Source organism: Pleurodeles waltl, chromosome 10 (assembly GCF_031143425.1).
Source record: "Pleurodeles waltl isolate 20211129_DDA chromosome 10, aPleWal1.hap1.20221129, whole genome shotgun sequence".
Classification (NCBI taxonomy): Eukaryota; Metazoa; Chordata; class Amphibia; order Caudata; family Salamandridae; genus Pleurodeles; species Pleurodeles waltl.
In genome coordinates this window covers 186,290,217-186,311,889 of record NC_090449.1, presented here as the reverse complement: position 1 = coordinate 186,311,889, position 21,673 = coordinate 186,290,217, and the positions used below count along the sequence as shown (strand labels likewise).

Genomic DNA, 21,673 nt, shown 5'->3' with positions numbered 1-21,673 from the left:
CATTTATTTTTTGCAAACATATGCATGCCACCTATAGTGGGAAGCTGTTTCAGTTTTTATTACTTTTAGACTTTTAAATGGCTATTCCATAGGTTTCAAAATGTGCATAAATTAAACATAACACACGAGCTTGCCAGGGCCATGCTTTTTGGCTTTGCCAGTGGTCGATGAGTGAAGGATTACATATTATTTGTAAAGTGGTGTTTGATTATCATGGTTTCAAATGGATACGATTTATCTCATCTGAGCAAATGTAGGAAGTCCATACCCTCTGCCTCGTTCCGCACTGCTTTACATACATGCTACTCTTTGATATTTTACCGTCTGGATGCCTATCATAATATTTTCACCCTTCACATTACTTTGAATGTTAAGATAATGAATATTCTAGTAAACAGCGTAGCACCAGAAGAAAGCTTCTGAAACTGAAGATGCCTTCATGATATGTCCCTCCAGTTAAATGGTTCTTATAATCAGATCATCTATTTACAGAAGAAGTTTGCTAACGGAGCATTTACTAGCACAACTTGATTCTGCATACTGTATAACCATGTGCGTGAAAAAATAATTTCTGTCTTGCTTCAGTCATTCGCTTATTTCTATTTTTTTCTACATAGGTTTCTTGGTGTTGTTGAGAATCCTTCTCATATCTTTTTATCTCATTTTTCTTTTTGTAGGCCTCATTCTTTTGGACTTTCTGTTTTCTCGTTTATTCTTTAAATGTTCTTTTTTTCTGTTTGCTATGCAGCGCCCCATTTGCTTGCTCTAATTTGCCACTTTCCCCACCTTATTGTCATTTCCGTGAACTTAATTTTTATTCTCGCACAGTTATCAATTTTCTCTTTGACTTTGTCCTTACAATCTCTACTTTCAGCATTGTTTCACTTATTGTCTCCATTATTTATTTTAAACACGTTTTGTTTTTCATCTTTATCTAACATTATCTAACATCAAACACTTATGTTGAATACATTAATCTTCTCTTCTCGTTCTTGTCATTAACATAACAGTTGCTGTTTACAACTTCTCAGTCCCACCTCACAATGCCCACACTCCTCTCACTGTCTTGCCCCTTATTCACATAGCATATGTTGGAATTACAGTTCGAGTGCACTCATCACAGCCTGATCAGTCCTAATGACCCTTCAAACTGTACTTATTATCCTGTGGTGCCCTATCGGCTCATCATTCTCAACAACCTCAGCTTCAGGGGAGACAGCCATCCAAAAATAGGTCATCTCTAGGCAGTTCCTGTTGATGCAGCTGGAGATGCAGGCTCTCGGTTTGTTACACAGTCCACCAGCACTTCCCAGGCCAAATCTGTTGACTCTCTGTCTCATCTAGCCTTTCGGAGCAGCACTGCAGTTTAATAGCCGCCCATCGTTCCAATACTTTTGGCTTACCTCCACCCGGGGTTCCTCTAGAGCCCTCCAGTTTCTTTTAATTTTCTGCATTGCAAGAGTAAAAGCTAGGTCCTGAAACCCAATTGTGGCTTTGGTTTTAGCCATGTGCGCATTCCAGTTTAATCAGCAGTGTTCTGGAGTGCAGGGGCCACTCTCAATTATCTCAGCAAGTATACTATTGACTTCCTCCCAGTGTGTAGCATGGTTCGGGCAATACCAGAACATGTGAATACATTCCGCTCCCTCCTCTCCGCATCTCGGACACTTCGCACCCCTTGAATGAAAGTATCTGTTTATTCACCATGGGGTGAGAAACTCCCTCTATGTAAGATAAAAATGTATACGGTTGAAACAGGTGTTTCTCAAGATTTTGGGTACTCTCTCCATTACGCCTTCCAAGCCCTCCTCTGGTATGGGGTTCCCCAGATCTTCCAACAGACGCTGAGGTTAGCCGGCGGCTGCACCATGTCCTTCCTTATCATCTTATGTAGGCAGGTGACGGCTTTAATGGCCCCCGATGACGTAACCATAAAATGACAACTCTTGTGGTGTGAAGGTTCTGACGTGCCCACAGAGCAGTATTTATGTATTGCTGCTGTCACGGGCCCATCAAGCAGAATGGTGCCCGGAGGCAAATCATGTCCTGATCAGAACTCTCCTAATGGTAGGAGTATCTTGACTTTGAACAAGTCGCCCACTCTGCTAATCCTTGCCAGGCTCCTACATGCCGCAACACCTCCAGTAGGACTGTGGGAACATGATGTAAGTAGGGGACTTTGACACACGTTTTCTGCAGGCATCGGGCCCAAGAGCTTCACCGGCACGCAAAATTCTGTGGCATCATCCTTAATAGGGCCCCTGAGCCACAGAAACACTCTGGTTAATTGGAAAAGGTCGGGATCAAAAGAACCCGTTTCCCACTCAGGTTTCAGTCTGCCCGCCAACCAATGCGTCAGCATTAGAGCTGTGCCCGCCAAATGGTAAGACTGAGATTCGGGAACAGCTATTACCTTTGACCCCTACCAGTCTCTGCATTGTTGTCAGTGCCGCTCGTCTGCAGCCCAAGCCCCAGATAATAGCAATGATAAGAGAATATGTCTCTCAAAACAGTACTCGAGGAATCCACACCGTCATTAAGACAAAAAAAGTAATAAACAGTTAGGAGCGCACCTGCCTGACATCCCAGCAATTAATCTGCCCCATTGCATCATGGTAGATGTAGTATCTTCAAAAAACGAACTCCATTAATTTTTAAATATTTCACCTTTAAGTAGGTACAGCCTTTACTGTGCATCTCTGGACACATGTGTTTCTGGGTTAGTCCCTTCTTCAGCAGAGAACATATTTGCGGGGTGCTGGGAATGCTGCCATAAATCACCCGGTTTCAGTACCTCTTCCCTGGCCTGCTGGTGCCTGCTCCAGAGCTCGTCAGCCCAATAGCTCAAGGGAGCCTTTAAAGTCACAAACAGTTAGGAGTGCACCTGCCTGACATCCCAGCAATTAATCTGCCCCATTGCATCATGGTAGATGTAGTATCTTCAAAAAACGAACTCCATTAATTTTTAAATATTTCACCTTTAAGTAGGTACAGCCTTTACTGTGCATCTCTGGACACATGTGTTTCTGGGTTAGTCCCTTCTTCAGCAGAGAACATATTTGCGGGGTGCTGGGAATGCTGCCATAAATCACCCGGTTTCAGTACCTCTTCCCTGGCCTGCTGGTGCCTGCTCCAGAGCTCGTCAGCCCAATAGCTCAAGGGAGCCTTTAAAGTCACAAACAGTTAGGAGCGCACCTGCCTGACATCCCAGCAATTAATCTGCCCCATTGCATCATGGTAGATGTAGTATCTTCAAAAAACGAACTCCATTAATTTTTAAATATTTCACCTTTAAGTAGGTACAGCCTTTACTGTGCATCTCTGGACACATGTGTTTCTGGGTTAGTCCCTTCTTCAGCAGAGAACATATTTGCGGGGTGCTGGGAATGCTGCCATAAATCACCCGGTTTCAGTACCTCTTCCCTGGCCTGCTGGTGCCTGCTCCAGAGCTCGTCAGCCCAATAGCTCAAGGGAGCCTTTAAAGTCACAAACAGTTAGGAGCGCACCTGCCTGACATCCCAGCAATTAATCTGCCCCATTGCATCATGGTAGATGTAGTATCTTCAAAAAACGAACTCCATTAATTTTTAAATATTTCACCTTTAAGTAGGTACAGCCTTTACTGTGCATCTCTGGACACATGTGTTTCTGGGTTAGTCCCTTCTTCAGCAGAGAACATATTTGCGGGGTGCTGGGAATGCTGCCATAAATCACCCGGTTTCAGTACCTCTTCCCTGGCCTGCTGGTGCCTGCTCCAGAGCTCGTCAGCCCAATAGCTCAAGGGAGCCTTTAAAGTCACAAACAGTTAGGAGCGCACCTGCCTCCGGGGGATTTATGGCAGCATTCCCAGCACCCCGCAAATATGTTCTCTGCTGAAGAAGGGACTAACCCAGAAACACATGTGTCCAGAGATGCACAGTAAAGGCTGTACCTACTTAAAGGTGAAATATTTAAAAATTAATGGAGTTCGTTTTTTGAAGATACTACATCTACCATGATGCAATGGGGCAGATTAATTGCTGGGATGTCAGGCAGGTGCGCTCCTAACTGTTTGTGACTTTAAAGGCTCCCTTGAGCTACTGGGCTGACGAGCTCTGGAGCAGGCACCAGCATGCCAGGGAAGAGGTACTGAAACCGGGGGATTTATGGCAGCATTCCCAGCACCCCGCAAATATGTTCTCTGCTGAAGAAGGGACTAACCCAGAAACACATGTGTCCAGAGATGCACAGTAAAGGCTGTACCTACTTAAAGGTGAAATATTTAAAAATTAATGGAGTTCGTTTTTTGAAGATACTACATCTACCATGATGCAATGGGGCAGATTAATTGCTGGGATGTCAGGCAGGTGCGCTCCTAACTGTTTGTGACTTTAAAGGCTCCCTTGAGCTACTGGGCTGACGAGCTCTGGAGCAGGCACCAGCATGCCAGGGAAGAGGTACTGAAACCGGGGGATTTATGGCAGCATTCCCAGCACCCCGCAAATATGTTCTCTGCTGAAGAAGGGACTAACCCAGAAACACATGTGTCCAGAGATGCACAGTAAAGGCTGTACCTACTTAAAGGTGAAATATTTAAAAATTAATGGAGTTCGTTTTTTGAAGATACTACATCTACCATGATGCAATGGGGCAGATTAATTGCTGGGATGTCAGGCAGGTGCGCTCCTAACTGTTTGTGACTTTAAAGGCTCCCTTGAGCTACTGGGCTGACGAGCTCTGGAGCAGGCACCAGCATGCCAGGGAAGAGGTACTGAAACCGGGGGATTTATGGCAGCATTCCCAGCACCCCGCAAATATGTTCTCTGCTGAAGAAGGGACTAACCCAGAAACACATGTGTCCAGAGATGCACAGTAAAGGCTGTACCTACTTAAAGGTGAAATATTTAAAAATTAATGGAGTTCGTTTTTTGAAGATACTACATCTACCATGATGCAATGGGGCAGATTAATTGCTGGGATGTCAGGCAGGTGCGCTCCTAACTGTTTGTGACTTTAAAGGCTCCCTTGAGCTACTGGGCTGACGAGCTCTGGAGCAGGCACCAGCATGCCAGGGAAGAGGTACTGAAACCGGGGGATTTATGGCAGCATTCCCAGCACCCCGCAAATATGTTCTCTGCTGAAGAAGGGACTAACCCAGAAACACATGTGTCCAGAGATGCACAGTAAAGGCTGTACCTACTTAAAGGTGAAATATTTAAAAATTAATGGAGTTCGTTTTTTGAAGATACTACATCTACCATGATGCAATGGGGCAGATTAATTGCTGGGATGTCAGGCAGGTGCGCTCCTAACTGTTTGTGACTTTAAAGGCTCCCTTGAGCTACTGGGCTGACGAGCTCTGGAGCAGGCACCAGCATGCCAGGGAAGAGGTACTGAAACCGGGGGATTTATGGCAGCATTCCCAGCACCCCGCAAATATGTTCTCTGCTGAAGAAGGGACTAACCCAGAAACACATGTGTCCAGAGATGCACAGTAAAGGCTGTACCTACTTAAAGGTGAAATATTTAAAAATTAATGGAGTTCGTTTTTTGAAGATACTACATCTACCATGATGCAATGGGGCAGATTAATTGCTGGGATGTCAGGCAGGTGCGCTCCTAACTGTTTGTGACTTTAAAGGCTCCCTTGAGCTACTGGGCTGACAAGCTCTGGAGCAGGCACCAGCATGCCAGGGAAGAGGTACTGAAACCGGGGGATTTATGGCAGCATTCCCAGCACCCCGCAAATATGTTCTCTGCTGAAGAAGGGACTAACCCAGAAACACATGTGTCCAGAGATGCACAGTAAAGGCTGTACCTACTTAAAGGTGAAATATTTAAAAATTAATGGAGTTCGTTTTTTGAAGATACTACATCTACCATGATGCAATGGGGCAGATTAATTGCTGGGATGTCAGGCAGGTGCGCTCCTAACTGTTTGTGACTTTAAAGGCTCCCTTGAGCTACTGGGCTGACGAGCTCTGGAGCAGGCACCAGCATGCCAGGGAAGAGGTACTGAAACCGGGGGATTTATGGCAGCATTCCCAGCACCCCGCAAATATGTTCTCTGCTGAAGAAGGGACTAACCCAGAAACACATGTGTCCAGAGATGCACAGTAAAGGCTGTACCTACTTAAAGGTGAAATATTTAAAAATTAATGGAGTTCGTTTTTTGAAGATACTACATCTACCATGATGCAATGGGGCAGATTAATTGCTGGGATGTCAGGCAGGTGCGCTCCTAACTGTTTGTGACAAAAAAAGTAATAGTCGGGGGAGTGCAACCATTATCAATAGCGAAATGCGACCCTCAACCGAGAGTGGGAGTATCTTCCAAAAGTCAGTCCTTTGCAACATTTCCCTCAAGTAAGTCAGGTGGGTCATGGAAGATCTGCATCCCCAAATATTTAAAAAATCGGGGCTCCCATTACAAAACTCTCAGTTCTCCCCGGGGGGCATGATTTGCTAACATAGGGGAATAAGTGCGATTTTTGCTAATTGATTCTGCCTGGAAATGGATCCAAATTGTTCTAGTAACTCTTGAGTGCCTACAAGAGCCGTTGTTATATTTTGTAAAAAGATCTGGAGGTCATCGGAATAGAAAGCAATATGGTGGGTTTGTCCACCCACCTGTATTCTCCGATAAGTGCTTCCACTTCTGGTGCAGCAGGCCTGAGGCTCCGTAGCCAGTGCAAATAATAGGGGTGGCAAAGGGCACCCCTTCTGGTTTCGCTCCCACCCAATAGCTTTCAGATGTAGTTTGCCCCGTGCGTACCCAGGGAGTGGGGTCTGCATTTAACAACCTAGTCCAGGCCACAAACTCCTGCCTTTGTCGAAAGTGCTCTATGACAGCATAGAGAAAGGTCCTTTCCAGGCTGTCAAAAGCCTTCTCTATATCCACTGCGAGAGCGCGGCTTCTGCTCTGTCATAGTTATCAGCCTCTAATATTGTGGGAAGTCTGCGTATATTGAGCACAGTATTAAAGCCAGGGATGAAACCTGCTTGATTGTTGTGTATGAGTTGGGGCATGTGAGGGAGGAGTGTGGTGGCAAGGGTCCCACTGAGGGTCTTATAGTTGATATTAACATTTATAACGGCCAGTAGACCCTTCTGTCATAGGCGGGTTTCCCTGGTTTTAGTAGAGTTACTATTAGAGTCTCCCGAGTGGAGGACAGCAAGCGACCTGTATCCCTAGCTGACCTTTAGAGGTTTACTAGCTTGGGAGCCAGCTCATCCACATAGGTAGCATAGAGCTTAACTGGGAGCCCACCGGTGCCCGGCGTTTTGCTCCGTGCCATACTCTTTATAGCCACCCAGATCTCCGACAGGGTAATCTCCCCTCTCAATTTTTCAGCCTCTTCAGGTGACACTGCTGGGAAAGTCAACGGTGCTAGAAAGGCTTTGGTGTCGCCAGTGGACCGGTCAGGGGTGCTCTGATAGAGGCTAGAGTCGTAATTATTAAATTTACCATTAATATCCGCTTGCTGGTCGACTCTGGCACCTTGGTCAGTTTCAAGCTCCACTATAGCTGAGTACCGTTTTGCAGGGTTCACAAGCCAAGCCAATAGCGAGCCAGTGTGGTCTCGATCTGCATGTGTTCTGGTCATATAGGCCTTGTAGTCAAAGCATCTCAGCCTTTCTACCTGCTCTGCATCTTTTTTCTTTGGCCTCTAACAGTTCTCGGTGGACCAGAGGGTAACCTGGTTTATGCTGTTCAGCTACTCTCATTGCCTCCTCGAAGGACAAAACCTTAACCAGCAAAGTGCATCTCACTTCCACTGACGCACCGATCATTTCCCACGAAGTACTGTCTTAAAGGCATCCTACTCCACCTTGGTGGACAACACCATACTAGTGTTCTCTTTGAAGTGTTGTTGAATGCTATTCCCCACAGTATCTCAGAGAATCGAGTCCTGTAAGGTTTTAGTTTCCATGTTGAGATGCAGGGTAGTGTCCTCCTCCTGCTCAAATTTAGTAGGACCGGATTGTGATCCAATATGGTCATAAACATATTAAATGGCCCATACCAATTTATGAACATCCAGAGAGCAAAGAAATGCATCCAAGCGTAAATGAAAGTCATGGAGAAGTGAGAAAAAAACAATACTCTCACTCCTGTGAGTGTTGCAAGTGCCAGGAGTCAATGAGTCCCCATCATGTGTCTGCCAGTCAGAAAATATGCGGGCTACTCTAATAGTTGGAGATTGTCTCAGTGAGGGGGTGGGGGGAAGTGGTAAAGCTGGTTGGGGGTGGGGTTACGCAATTATAATCCACACCCACAATGATTGAGCCTATTGGATAAGGGGCCAGTTCTCTCTAGAACTCTGCAAGGAACACCCTGTGATTGATATTCGGGGTATAAACATTGACTGTTGCCTTATCTTGACCATCAAGGTGACTAGTTACCACAACATAGCTGCCTGCAGGGTCAGTAAGATCACCAGTAGTTGGAAGGGAACTCCAGGGCATATCCACACCATAGTACCTCTCCCATAGGCAGAGCAGGTGGTATAGATGGCCTCACCCTTCCATCTTCGCTGCAGTGCTGCTCCTTTTTCTTTAGCTATGAGGTGCGTCTCCTGGAGGAGTGCTGTCTGGATCCCTCACTTATTAAGGGATGAAAATAACTTATACTTTTTGGCCATGGTGTGAATTCCCCTAATATTCGAGGTTGAATTTTGTAAGCCAACGAGGCTACATCTTAAGGGATCAAAGACTTCCAACCAACTCCACCAGCTCCTGATCTCCCTATCCCACAATTACATTCTGCCATCCAGTATTGGAACTGTGAGTGAATTTAACCACGGGGCATGACTCATACCACCCTAACCAACAGTCAAACACCAAACAATCCAACTCCTCCACCCCAGGATGAGAACGTAAACACCCTTGATCCAAATTCACAGCCAGGTTGCTAACACTCGTGGGAGTACCGCCGAAAAACACAAACGAGAGGTTGTGACCAATCAAGAGCCCCTCATAAGGGTCCCCCCACCCAGCCGGTGACAGGAAAAATTAGTCTCAGACCCAGGGGTTCAATATAGCCTTTTCACGGTTCCTCCACAAGGCACAGTAAGCTCCCCTCAATCAAAGAGCCCAAGTCCTAGATTACAAGGTTCGCTTCATATGAGGTCATCATCAGTGCCAGGTATCGCTATAGGCAACTTAATGTCCGAATCTCCAGAAGAACTAGTTCCGTGCTCCAGGTCCAAATCATGGGCATCCTCCTCACCCATTGACGTAGCCTGGCTCTCCCCTTCACTGTTCTCCGCTGTTACCCCCTCCACTGCTCTCTGCTGTTCCCACTGGACCTCTTCTCCCGAAGGGGCAACCCCATGGGTATCCCTCTCTCTGCGTTTTGACCTTTTCCCTCTAGGTGTCATTTGGGAGATCTCTGACTGGGGCAATCTTGCTGATGGATCCATTCGCTCACCTACTGTAGGGTCCAAAAAAACCTGCATCCCGTCTGGAGTTGCAACTCGCAACCTGGCAGGGAACATTATGGCATGAGTCAAGCCCATCTGATGAAGTAGTTGTTTTGCACCTAGGAACGTTGAATGTTGATTTTGCACCTCCTTCTTGAAGTCAGGTAAGATCATGACTTTACTATTGTCCACTTTAATGTCTCCTCTCTTTCTGGCCTGGTCCAGAATGAAATCCCAGTCCCTATAATATAATAGTCTGGCTACCACTGGTCGCAGAGCATAAAAAGGCAATAGTCCTTCAGGGGGCCAGCTATTCACACAGTTACTCCTGTAGGTAGTCCAGCATGTGGTTCCCCTCTACTCGCTCCGGCAACCGAGTTACTCAAATGTTGCTTCTTTGCAATCTGTTTTCAGCGTCTTGCACCCCAAGCTCTAAGGTCTGGTCTTTTCTCTTTATAAGTGCAAGCCTTTCAACTAGGGCTGATAAGTCAGAGGGGATCACTTAGTGTTCTCTTTTCTTTGGTGACCTGTTCCACCAGGTGTCGATGGTCATCTTTTAGGATAATTTGATCTGCACCCAGCATATTGATCGTTGTCCCCAGTACTTGAAGCGGTGATTGCATACAGTATGTCTTGTAAAGTTGGCCCCCGGGAGACTGTCAGTGGTGTAGCTTTTCCATCATCCTGTGCATGTTCAGAGGAGCCACATAGGGCCAGCCCTCCTGCATGTAGGTCCTTCTTTCTAGTCGCTTTACCCATTATAGTAGCTGAAAAATGAATGGTTGGGTAGGTACTCTCAGCACTACAAATTCAGCTCAAGAATGCAGAGAAGGTGATCAGGAATGTTCTGAAGTCACTAGTTTCAGCTGCCACAGCGATGAGTACATGAGTTCAGAATGCACAACAAGGACGTTCTCTCCCCAGCTCCTGAGTGTCTCAGTCCAACTTAAGACTGCGCTTGAAACTGAGGTCAGGCCCGCTAAACAGTGCACCCCGTACAGATGGTGTTGGTCAGGTCACCTACCTGGTCCTACTAGGCAGAAGATGTCACTGATAGGCTGCAACAGTTCAGGAGGCATATGGCTTTTGGTGGTCTCCCATCATTTCCACATTAGGCCTCCAATTGTTAACTTATGGCCGGGTGGTGCAGGGGATCAGATGCACCTCATCAAAGTCTCGCTGCCACAGAGGGATCTAGGAGCAACTGCACTTTGTAGCTGCCAAGACCAGGTCGCAAGTCCCCACCATTACAGGGTTTCAAGCACAGACAATTGGTTCAGAGGTGAGCTCGCTCTCTTTCCGAGTACATCCAGTAGGTCGTCTCGCACTCTTTTGTCACCTGTAAAGCATTGACATCAGCACATGACCCCAACAGTTATGACATGCCAGCCTCCCCCCCCCCCCCAGGTGGAACGCACCATTGGGCCTTCTGCTAGGTGACTGAGGCCCAAAGCAACGTAGATGGCGGCAAAGTCAACCACAGGCGTCTCCATCGCCCAGCTCCAGCCAGTGCCCTCAGAGTCAGATGATAGCTGGTGATGTATTGTCCATATCACACATCTTTCATTTAGGGGTCACTGGGGCCACCTCTGCTGTCAACCTCCACTACACTTACTCGTGTGCCTTCAAACTTGCCCTGTTTTGGTTCTGGGAGTTTGTCAGGTTGGGCCTGGCCAGCAAGGGGAAGGCCGCTCACGCCCAGCCAGAAAAATCTGTGATGTATCTGCCAAGGGTGCAACTCATTCTCTCTGTGCCTTGGTAGTGTGCATGCAGGAGGAGGAATTTTCACTGTTGGGGGAGGTTCTTTCCAGCAGCCACTCTCTGAGCCCACAATCACCTCCGATCCAGGTCTCAAGTTACTTAGGGTCACGGCACTTCAAGCCACTTGCTTCTTTTGTCACGCCTTGTCTCCCTGCAGCACTTGTGTAGCACCAGCACTCTGGGCTCGGCTTTGCAGGGCTTAGGCTCGGGCCTTGGGTGCCACTTTCAGGGTGCTCCGGTCGTCAAGTATTTTATTCAACAGTCACAGTAGGTCCCGCAAGGCTCGGACCCCGCTCCGCCTCAATCCCTTCTTGCAGCCCTCACCCACTGTTTTGTGTGCACAGCTTGCGGTCAGCGCCGAAGTTTTCAGCCAAAGTTTTCAGCGGGACTCCAATGGCCCCTGTTGTAAATGGCCCTTTTTGCAGGATTATCCTCAAATTTGCTTCTGACCTCCTGTTTTGATCCTGTGCTGAACTTTGTTTTTCCTGGCTTTAGGACACTGGGCACTTTACCTCTGCTGACCAGTGCTAAAGTGGAAGTGCTCTATATATAAATGGTATTTGGTGATTGGTTTATCCATGATTTGCATATTTGATTTACCAGTAAGTCCCTAGTGTAGTGCACCTAATGTGCCCAGGGCCTCTAAATCAAATGCTACTAGTGGGAACGCAGCACTGATTGTGCCACCCACATGAATAGCCCTGCAAACATGTCTCAGGCCTGCCACTGCAGTGTCTGTGGCAGAAAATGTAAACTGACATTTTGACCTGGCAAGTGCACCGGCTTGCCTTGCTCAAAATTTCCCTTTTACTACATGTAACTCACCCCTATAGTATGCCCAAGGCAGCCCATGGGCACGGTGCAGTATATTTAGCATTTAGGACAGGTACTGGTGTGTTTTACATGTCTTGATAGCGAAATACTGCTAAATGCGTCTTTCACTATTGCAAGGACTCTCTCTCTCTTAGGGCAACAAGGGGATAGCCTTGAAATATCTTTTAAGTCTAATTTCCCATTGAGAGCAAATTGAGATGTGGAGTTTGGGGTCTCTGAACTCACAATTTAAAATTGCATCTTTTGGTGGAGTTGGTTTTTCAATTATAGTTTGAAAATGCCACTTTTAAAAAGCAGTCATTTTCATGCTTAACCATTCTGTTCCTCTCCCTGTCAGCTAAATACACCTCTGGGTCAGGATGACTGTTGGGATGTTTGTGTATTCACTCTGAACAGTCACACAAAGGCAGCCGAGGTGTGCAATGCACATCCTGATAGGTCTTCCTGAGCTAGAGTGGTGGGAAGAGCTGACACTTGCACCTCAACAGGGCTGTGCATGCCCGTCCACAAAGCAGTCTCCAACCCTCTGAAGTGTGTATGGGGCCAGGGCACAAAAGGCAGGGTCTTTTGTATTACAAAGACGTTTCTTTGAAGTTTGCCTACTTCAAAGGCAGAAATGGGTATAGGTATTGAACCTCTGAGCCCACAAAGTTATAATCCTTCTAGACCGAGGACATTATGCCAGGAAGAAGAGCTGGATGCTGTAGAAGGGACTGCCACTCTGCCTGCTGCTTTGCTGTGGTGGCCTGCTGCTTTCAGCTTCTGTCCTGGGAGTGAAACGTCTGGACCTTGCTTTCTACATCCTGCTTCTGAAGGTTCTCCAAGGGCTTCTACTGAGCTCACCTCCTGCTAAGAAGTCTCAGGGACATCAACGACTTCATCTGCCAGGCACTGGGCTCTCTTGTTGAGAGTCCTGACTTGGCAATTGGTGGCAAATCCAGTTCCTGGGCCCTTGGGAGTGAGTTCTGGTGAAAACAAGAAGACCAAGCACATTGACTCCAGAGCGACTTTGGAACTGGCACTGCTGTCCAACTCAGTGCCCTGCCTGCATCAGAACCCTGGTCCCTGCTGATTGCAACGACCGTGGCCAACGCTGCAGGCCCGATGCCACCACAGCGCCCCTGAAGTCCTGCCACAGCATGAGTCCTGAGTGTTGTGTCACCGACGTCCATGACACCCGACTCCACCACACCACCTGTGGCCCCGTGGTCTGATCGTGACACCGCAAAGTCGACGCCTCGCTTCTTGACCTGCTGGATTCATTGACCCTGCCGGATTGTTAGGAACCACCTCGCCACTAACGTTGCATCACCTCCCCTGCGACCGTAAGGAACCAACGCCTCACCTCCCTTGCCTAGCAGTAAGGAACCGGCGCCTCACCACCCCGGTAGCAGTAAGAAACCAATGATGCACAGGCTTCAGTGACACCCCCTCCCCCCTAACACCCTCCCCCCTGACTCCGCACAATGTCTTTGATTCCTCATCTTCCAAGTTACTGTACCTGGGATCCATGCAACTCTTTGACTGGCTTGCACTCCCTCACGAATGACGTCAGACTGTTGGGAACGACCCTATCAAGATGTCGTGAGAGCGCCTTTTGGAGCTTTTATGTCTCTACATGCTATACTAAGATTTATTCTTTGAAAATTTGTATCTTTACTTGTCTATGTTGGATTTTGTCATTTTGGTCTTGTTTTACTCAGATAAATATTACCTATTTTTCTAAACTGGTGTTGGGTACTTTTGTGTTGTTTTCACTGTGTTACTGTGTGTATGTAGAAATGCATTACACGTTGCCTCTGAGATAAGCCTGACTGCTCGTGCCAAGCTACCAAGAGGATGAGAAGGGGTATCGTAGCTGTGTGGCTCCCTTACCTTGACTAAAGTCAGGGTCCCTACTTGGACAAGGTGCAAACCACTGCCAACTAGAGACCCTATTTCTACCAGCCCCCCTCCTGGTTATTATGCACTGCGGAGAGGATAGCAGTGACATATAGTTGGCATCTGTAGGAAAGTACCATCTTGCCTGGCATGTTACCCCCATTTTTCACTGTATATATGTTGTTTTAGTTGTATGTGTCACTGGGACCCTGCCACCCAGGGCCCCAGTGCTCATAAGTGTGCCTGAATGTGTTACCTGTGTTATGACTAACTGTCTCACTGAGGCTCTGCTAATCAGAACCTCAGTGGTTATGCTCTCTCATTTCTTTCAAATTGTCACTAACAGGCTAGTGACCAATTTTACCAATTTACATTGGCTTACTGGAACACCCTTATAATTCCCTAGTATATGGTACTGAGGTACCCAGGGTATTGGGGTTCCATGAGATCCCTATGGGCTGCAGCATTTCTTTTGCCACCCATAGGGAGCTCTGACAATTCTTACACAGGCCTGCCACAGCAGCTTGAGTGAAATAACGTCCACGTTATTTCACAGCCATTTTACACTGCACTTAAGTAACTTATAAGTCACCTATATGTCTAACCTTTACCTGGTAAAGGTTGGGTGCTAAGTTACTTAGTGTGAGGGCACCCTGGCACTAGCCAAGGTGCCCCCACATTGTTCAGGGCCAATTCCCCGGACTTTGTGAGTGCGGGGACACCAGTACACGCGTGCACTACATATAGGTCACTACCTATATGTAGCTTCACAATGGTAACTCCGAATATGGCCATGTAACATGTCTATGATCATGGAATTGCCCCCTCTATACCATCCTGGCATAGTTGGCACAATCCCATGATCCCAGTGGTCTGTAGCACAGACCCTGGTACTGCCAAACTGCCTTTCCCGGGGTTTCACTGCAGCTGCTGCTGCTGCCAACCCCTCAGACAGGCTTCTGCCCTCCTGGGGTCCAGCCAGGCCTGGCCCAGGATGGCAGAACAAAGGACTTCCTCTGAGAGAGGGTATTACACCCTCTCCCTTTGGAAAATGGTGTGAAGGCAGGGGAGGAGTAGCCTCCCCCAGGCTCTGGAAATGCTTTCATGGGCACACATGGTGCCCATTTCTGCATAAGCCAGTCTACACCGGTTCAGGGACCCCTTAGCCCTGCTCTGGCGCGAAACTGGACAAAGGAAAGGGGAGTGACCACTCCCCTGACCTGTACCTCCCCTGGGAGGTGCCCAGAGCTCCTCGAGTGTGCTCCAGACCTCTGCCATCTTGGAAACAGAGGTGCTGCTGGCACACTGGACTGCTCTGAGTGGCCAATGCCATCAGGTGACGTCAGAGACTCCTTCTGATAGGCTCCTTCAGGTGTTGCTAGCCTATCCTCTCTCCTAGGTAGCCAAACCCTCTTTTCTGGCTATTTAGGGTCTCTGTCTCTTGGGATTCCTTAGATAATGAATGCAAGAGCTCATCCGAGTTCCTCTGCATCTCTCTCTTCACCTTCTGCCAAGGAATCGACTGCTGACCGCGCTGGAAGCCTGCAAAACTGCAACAAAGTAGCGAAGACGACTACTGCAACTCTGTAACGCTGATCCTGCCGCCTCCTCGACTGCTTTCCTGGTGGTGCCTGCTGTGGGGGTAGTCTGCCTCCTCTCTGCACTAGAAGCTCCGAAGAAATCTCCCGTGGGTCGACTGAATCGTCCCCCTGCAACCGCAGGCACTAAAGAACTGCATCACCGGTACCTTGGGTTTCCTCTCAGCACGACGAGCGAGGTCCTTGAATCCAGCAACTCTGTCCAAGTGACTCCCACAGTCCAGTGACTCTACAGTCCAAGTTTGGTGGAGGTAAGTCCTTGCCTCCCCTCGCCAGACTGCATTGCTGGGAACCGCGACTTTTGCAGCTACTCCGGCCTCCGTGCACTTCCGGCGGAAATCCTTTGTGCACAGTCCAGCCTGGGTCCACGGCACTCTAACCTGCATTGCACGACCTCCTAAGTTGTCCTCCGGCGACGTGGGACTCCTTTGTGCGACTTCGGGTGAGCACCGTTTCAAGCATCCTCGTAGTGCCTGTTTCTGGCACTTCTGCGGGTGCTGCCTGCTGCTGAGAGGGCTCCTTGTCTTGCTCGACGCCCGCCCCCTCTGTCCCCAGACGCAATTGGCGACATCCTGGTCCCTCCTGGGCCACAGCAGCACCCAAAAACCCTAACCGCACGATTTGCAGCTAGCAAGGCTTGTTGGCGGTCTTTCTTCAGGAAAATACTTCTGCACGACTCTCCACGGCGTGGGGAATCTGTCCTCCAAAGCGGAAGTTCCTAGCCCTTGTCGTTCCTGCAGAATCTCCAGCTTCTACTGTCCAGTAGCAGCTTCTTTGCACCCACAGCTGGCATTTCCTGGGCATCTGCCCATCTCCGACTTGCTTGTGACTTTTGGACTTGGTCCCCTTGTTCCACAGGTACCCTCGACTGGAAATCCATTGTTGTTGCATTGCTGATTTGTGTCTTTCCTGCAGAATTCCCCTATCACGACTTCTATGTCCTTTGGGGAACTTTAGTGCACTTTGCACTCACTTTTCAGGGTCTTGGGGTGGGCTATTTTTCTAACCCTTACTATTTTCTAATAGTCCCAGCGACCCTCTACAAGGTCACATAGGTTTGGGGTCCATTCGTGGTTCTCATTCCACTTTTGGAGTATATGGGTTGTGTTGCCCCTATCCCTATGTGTCTCCTTTGCGTCCTATTGTAACTATACATTGTGCAGCGGTGGGATAAGTGCTTTGAGACTACTTACCACTTTTGTCATTGTACTTTTCATAAGAGAAAAATATACAAAACAAGTTCAGTGTATGTACACCTAACCAAAAAGTTTTGCATTTCTTTTCTCTCTTTTCTAAAGTGCTGAAAAGTACCTCTAAACTTTCTAAAAGGTCTTAAAAGTTTAAAAAGTTTTTTTTCTGTCTTTCTAAAAGTTCTGAACTTTTTTCTCTTTTTCTATCACTTAAACTCTTTCTAAAAATGTCTGGCACAGGCCAAAATGTTGATCTATCCAAACTTGCATATGACCACCTTAGCTGGAAAGGAGCAAGGAGTCTCTGTATAGAAAGAGGTTTGAGTGTAGGAAAGAATCCTTCCTTGGAATTATTGCTTAACATGCTTAGAGAACAAGATAAGGCCAAAAGGGCCCCATCTGTTGAAAAAGTAGCTAATGGTTCCCAATCTGATCCAGGGACCCCCCTAGGAAAAGATTCAGGAAAGAAACTTCATAGCCTGCCCATTACTAGACAGTCTAGCATAGTTGGTACTGAGGTTGAGTCACACCATACAGATAGTGTTGTCTCACATCATAGCAAGAGCATTCATTCTCACCTCAGTAGAAGTGATGTTTCTGTTAACCAAGCTGTTAGGGTGCCTTCTGTAAGGGACAGGTCTCCTTCTGTCCATTCTCATCATACTTCTGTTTCAAGGCATGTCCCTCCCACCCACCCTGATGACAGAAGGGAGCTCAATAGATTGAGAGTGGAACAAACCAGACTGAAGCTCAAGAAGCAACAGCTGGATTTGGATAGACAGACCTTAGAAGTAGAGAAGGAAAGACAGAAGTTGGGTTTAGAAACCCATGGTGGCAGCAGCAGTATTCCCCATAGTCATCCTGCAAAAGAGCATGATTCCAGGAATCTGCATAAGATAGTTCCCCCTTATAAGGAGGGGGATGACATTAACAAGTGGTTTGCTGCACTTGAGAGGGCCTGTGCTGTACAGGATGTCCCTCAAAGGCAGTGGGCTGCTATCCTATGGCTATCATTTAGTGGAAAAGGTAGGGATAGGCTCCTTACTGTGAAAGAAAGTGAAGCCAATGATTACAAAGTTCTTAAGAATGCACTCCTGGATGGTTATGGCTTAACCACTGAACAATACAGGATAAAGTTCAGAGAGACCAAAAAGGAGTCTTCACAAGACTGGGTTGATTTCATTGACCATTCAGTGAAGGCCTTGGAGGGGTGGTTACATGGCAGTAAAGTTACTGATTATGACAGCCTGTATAACCTGATCCTGAGAGAGCATATTCTTAATAATTGTGTGTCTGATTTGTTGCACCAGTACCTGGTGGACTCTGATCTGACCTCTCCCCAAGAATTGGGAAAGAAGGCAGACAAATGGGACAGAACAAGGGTGAACAGAAAAGTTCATACAGGGGGTGACAAAGATGGCAACAAGAAGAAGGATGGTAAGTCTTCTGACAAGGGTGGGGACAAATCTAAAAATGAGTCTTCATCAGGCCCACAAAAACACTCTGGTGGGGGTGGTGGGCCCAAATCCTCTTCTAATCAAAACAAAGAAAAGAAACCATGGTGCTATTTATGTAAAATAAAAGGCCATTGGACAACAGATCCCAGTTATCCAAAGAAAAGCACCAAGCCTCCTACCACTACAACCCCTACTGCTACACCTAGTGTCCCTACTAATAGCAGTGGTGGTGGGAGCAAACCTACTAATAGCCAATCCAAGGGAGTAGCTGGGCTCACTTTTGGTAACTTAGTTGGGGTTGGTCTTGTTAGGGAGACCACAGAGGCTCTGAGGGGGCTATTGATTTAGCCACCTTAGTTGCTTGTCCCCTTTATATGGATAAGTACAAGCAGCTACCCCTTATAAATGGTGTTGAGGTTCAGGCCTACAGGGACACTGGTGCCAGTGTGACTATGGTCATAGAGAAACTGGTCCACCCTGAACAACACCTACTTGGTCACCAGTACCAAGTAACCGATGCTCACAACAACACACTTAGCCACCCCATGGCTGTTGTAAATCTCAACTGGGGGGGGGTTACTGGTCGAAAGAAAGTTGTGGTAGCCACAGATTTACCTGTAGACTGTCTACTAGGAAATTATTTGGAGACATCAGCTTGGTCAGATGTGGAGTTGGAGGCCCATGCAGCAATGCTGGGCATCCCAGGGCATATTTTTGCTTTAACCAGGGCTCAGGCCAAAAAGCAAAAAGAACAGGGAAACTTGGATCCTGGAACAATGGACCAAGTGCTCCCTAAAGCTAGGGCTAGTAGAAGTAAAGCACTTCCTACTATCCCTCCCTCTACAGTGGATTCTAATTCTGAGGAAGAAGAATTTCCACCCTGTGCAGAACCTACACCAGAGGAGCTGGAAGCAGACACTGCTGAGCTTTTGGGTGAAGGGGGGCCTGCCAGGGAGGAGCTGAGTGTGGCACAGCAAACCTGTCACACTAGAGGGTCTAAGACAGCAAGCTGTCAAACAAGCTAATGGGGATGTCAGTGACTCTCACAGAGTTTACTGGGAGGACAACCTCTTGTACACTGAAGCAAGGGATCCTAAACCTGGAACTGCCAGGAGGTTAGTGATTCCTCAGGAGTACAGAAAGTTCCTCCTAACTCTAGCCCACGACATTCCCCTAGCTGGACATCTGGGACAAATGAAAACTTGGGACAGGCTTGTTCCCTTGTTTCATTGGCCTAGAATGTCTGAGGACACAAAAGAGTTTTGTAAGTCCTGTGAAACCTGTCAAGCCAGTGGCAAGACAGGTGGCACCCCAAAGGCACCCCTTATTCCACTGCCTGTGGTTGGGGTTCCCTTTGAAAGGGTAGGGGTTGACATAGTTGGCCCCCTTGACCCTCCTACTGCTTCAGGCAATAGGTTTATCTTGGTGGTAGTGGACCATGCCACAAGATATCCTGAAGCAATTCCTTTAAGGACCACTACAGCTCCTGCAGTGGCAAAGGCCCTCCTGGGAATATTTTCTAGGGTGGGCTTCCCAAAGGAAGTAGTATCAGACAGAGGAAGCAATTTCATGTCTGCTTACTTAAAGGCCATGTGGAAGGAGTGTGGTGTGACTTACAAGTTCACTACACCCTATCATCCACAAACAAATGGACTGGTGGAGAGATTTAACAAAACTCTCAAAGGCATGATTATGGGACTCCCTGAAAAACTCCGCAGGAGATGGGATATCCTTTTACCACGCCTCCTTTTTGCCTACAGGGAGGTACCCCAGAAAGGAGTGGGCTTCAGCCCCTTTGAACTCCTCTTTGGACACCCTGTTAGGGGTCCACTTACACTTGTCAAGGAGGGTTGGGAACAACCTTTAAAAGCTACAAAGCAAGATATTGTGGATTATATACTTGGCCTCAGATCAACGATGGCTGAGTACATGAAAAAGGCCAGTAAAAACCTTCAGGCCAGCCAAGAGCTCCAAAAGCAATGGCATGACCAGAAGGCTGTTTTGGTTCAGTACAAACCAGGGCAGAAAGTGTGGGTCTTGGAGCCTGTGGCCCCAAGAGCACTCCAAGATAAATGGCATGGACCCCACACAATTGTTGAGAAAAAGGGTGAAGTCACCTACTTAGTTGACTTAGGCACTGCCAGGAGTCCCCTTAGGGTGCTCCATGTCAATCGCCTTAAACCCTACTATGACAGGGCTGATCTCACCCTGCTCATGGCAACTGATGAGGGACAGGAAGAAGACAGTGATCCTCTACCTGATCTCTTCTCTTCCACAGAACAAGATGCTCTTGTGGAAGGTGTAGTTTTGGCTGATTGTCTTACTGCTGAGCAAAAAGACCATTGCATAAATCTCCTGGGTCAGTTTTCTGAACTCTTCTCTACTGTGCCAGGTACCACTTCTTGGTGTGAGCACACTATAGATACTGGAGACAGCTTGCCTGTCAAAAGTAAAAAATATAGGCAGCCTGACCATGTCAGAGACTGCATAAAGCAAGAGGTGCAAAGATGAGAAGGGGTATCATAGCTGTGTGGCTCCCTTACCTTGACTAAAGTGAGGGTCCCTACTTGGACAAGGTGCAAACCACTGCCAACTAGAGACCCTATTTCTACCAGCCCCCCTCCTGGTTATTATGCACTGCGGAGAGGATAGCAGTGACATATAGTTGGCATCACATTGCATATAGGTACACACAAAATGCAAGTTTGAAATCCTAACTTGAGCAAAAAAGAGAGCCTGTTTTGTCTAGCTTCAGGTTACACAAATACACTTTTCGCTTTGCTCATTTCTGGATGCAGAAGATTTGTAAGAAATTTTGATATGGAAAAGGAAGCTGCTGCGTTACTTTTTTCTTTTATGTTTTCGGAAAACGTGACGAAGGAAATCAGGTAGTTTATGAGAATTATTAGTGTGTTAGAATTTGTGTTTTAAGAATGTCCTCAAAGTTTGTGTTTTGCCTTGTTTCATTTTAGGGTGACGAAATATTCCTTGATATGTTTGAAGACGAGTATCGAAGTATGATGGTAAGTATATAAGCAAGTATTGGAAAAAATGTTTGAAAATTCCTTAAGCCACTGAAAACAAAATGTTGCAGTAAAACTTGCAGAACAAGCAGTAAGAATAATAACGTTTGTAGCAACAACATATTTGCTGTGTGTATGCTGAATTTATGCCACTATAACGTAGTTTACAGAATTGGTATCTAGAACGTCCAAGATATCGCCAAACTTTGAAGTGGTAAAGTTATGCCTATTGCAAGGATGACCACAGAACGTGACGCTTTCTTGTAAGAGTAAAATACTTGTATAGAACTTTTCATAACATTTTATCACTGGCCCAGAGCTCTTCAGAAAAATACAATCAATTAATCTGTTAATGACACTGTAAGGCTATCTCTAAGGAATGAACCATCTCTAGACCTTAACATGCAATGTTTACAAATAAAAACGCTCCTTCCTTCCTGGTGGTGAAGGATGTTTTAGAGTTGTCCGCTTCTGGCGGAGTAATTTAGCTTTTTAAACTGTCTAATCTGACTCTCACCAATTTTT

General features: G+C 47.1%; 1 protein-coding gene across 3 annotated transcripts in view; it reads left to right on the top strand.

The window, feature by feature from the left end:
- CLEC16A (C-type lectin domain containing 16A) overlaps positions 1 to 21,673 on the top strand; it is a 462,030-nt gene that overhangs the window by 171,948 nt on the left and 268,409 nt on the right. For all 3 annotated transcript variants that reach the window (XM_069210166.1, XM_069210165.1, XM_069210163.1), the window contains exon 16: positions 21,098 to 21,148. In XM_069210166.1, coding sequence (XP_069066267.1) covers positions 21,098 to 21,148 — 51 coding nt within the window. The remainder of the gene's footprint in view (positions 1 to 21,097; positions 21,149 to 21,673) is intronic.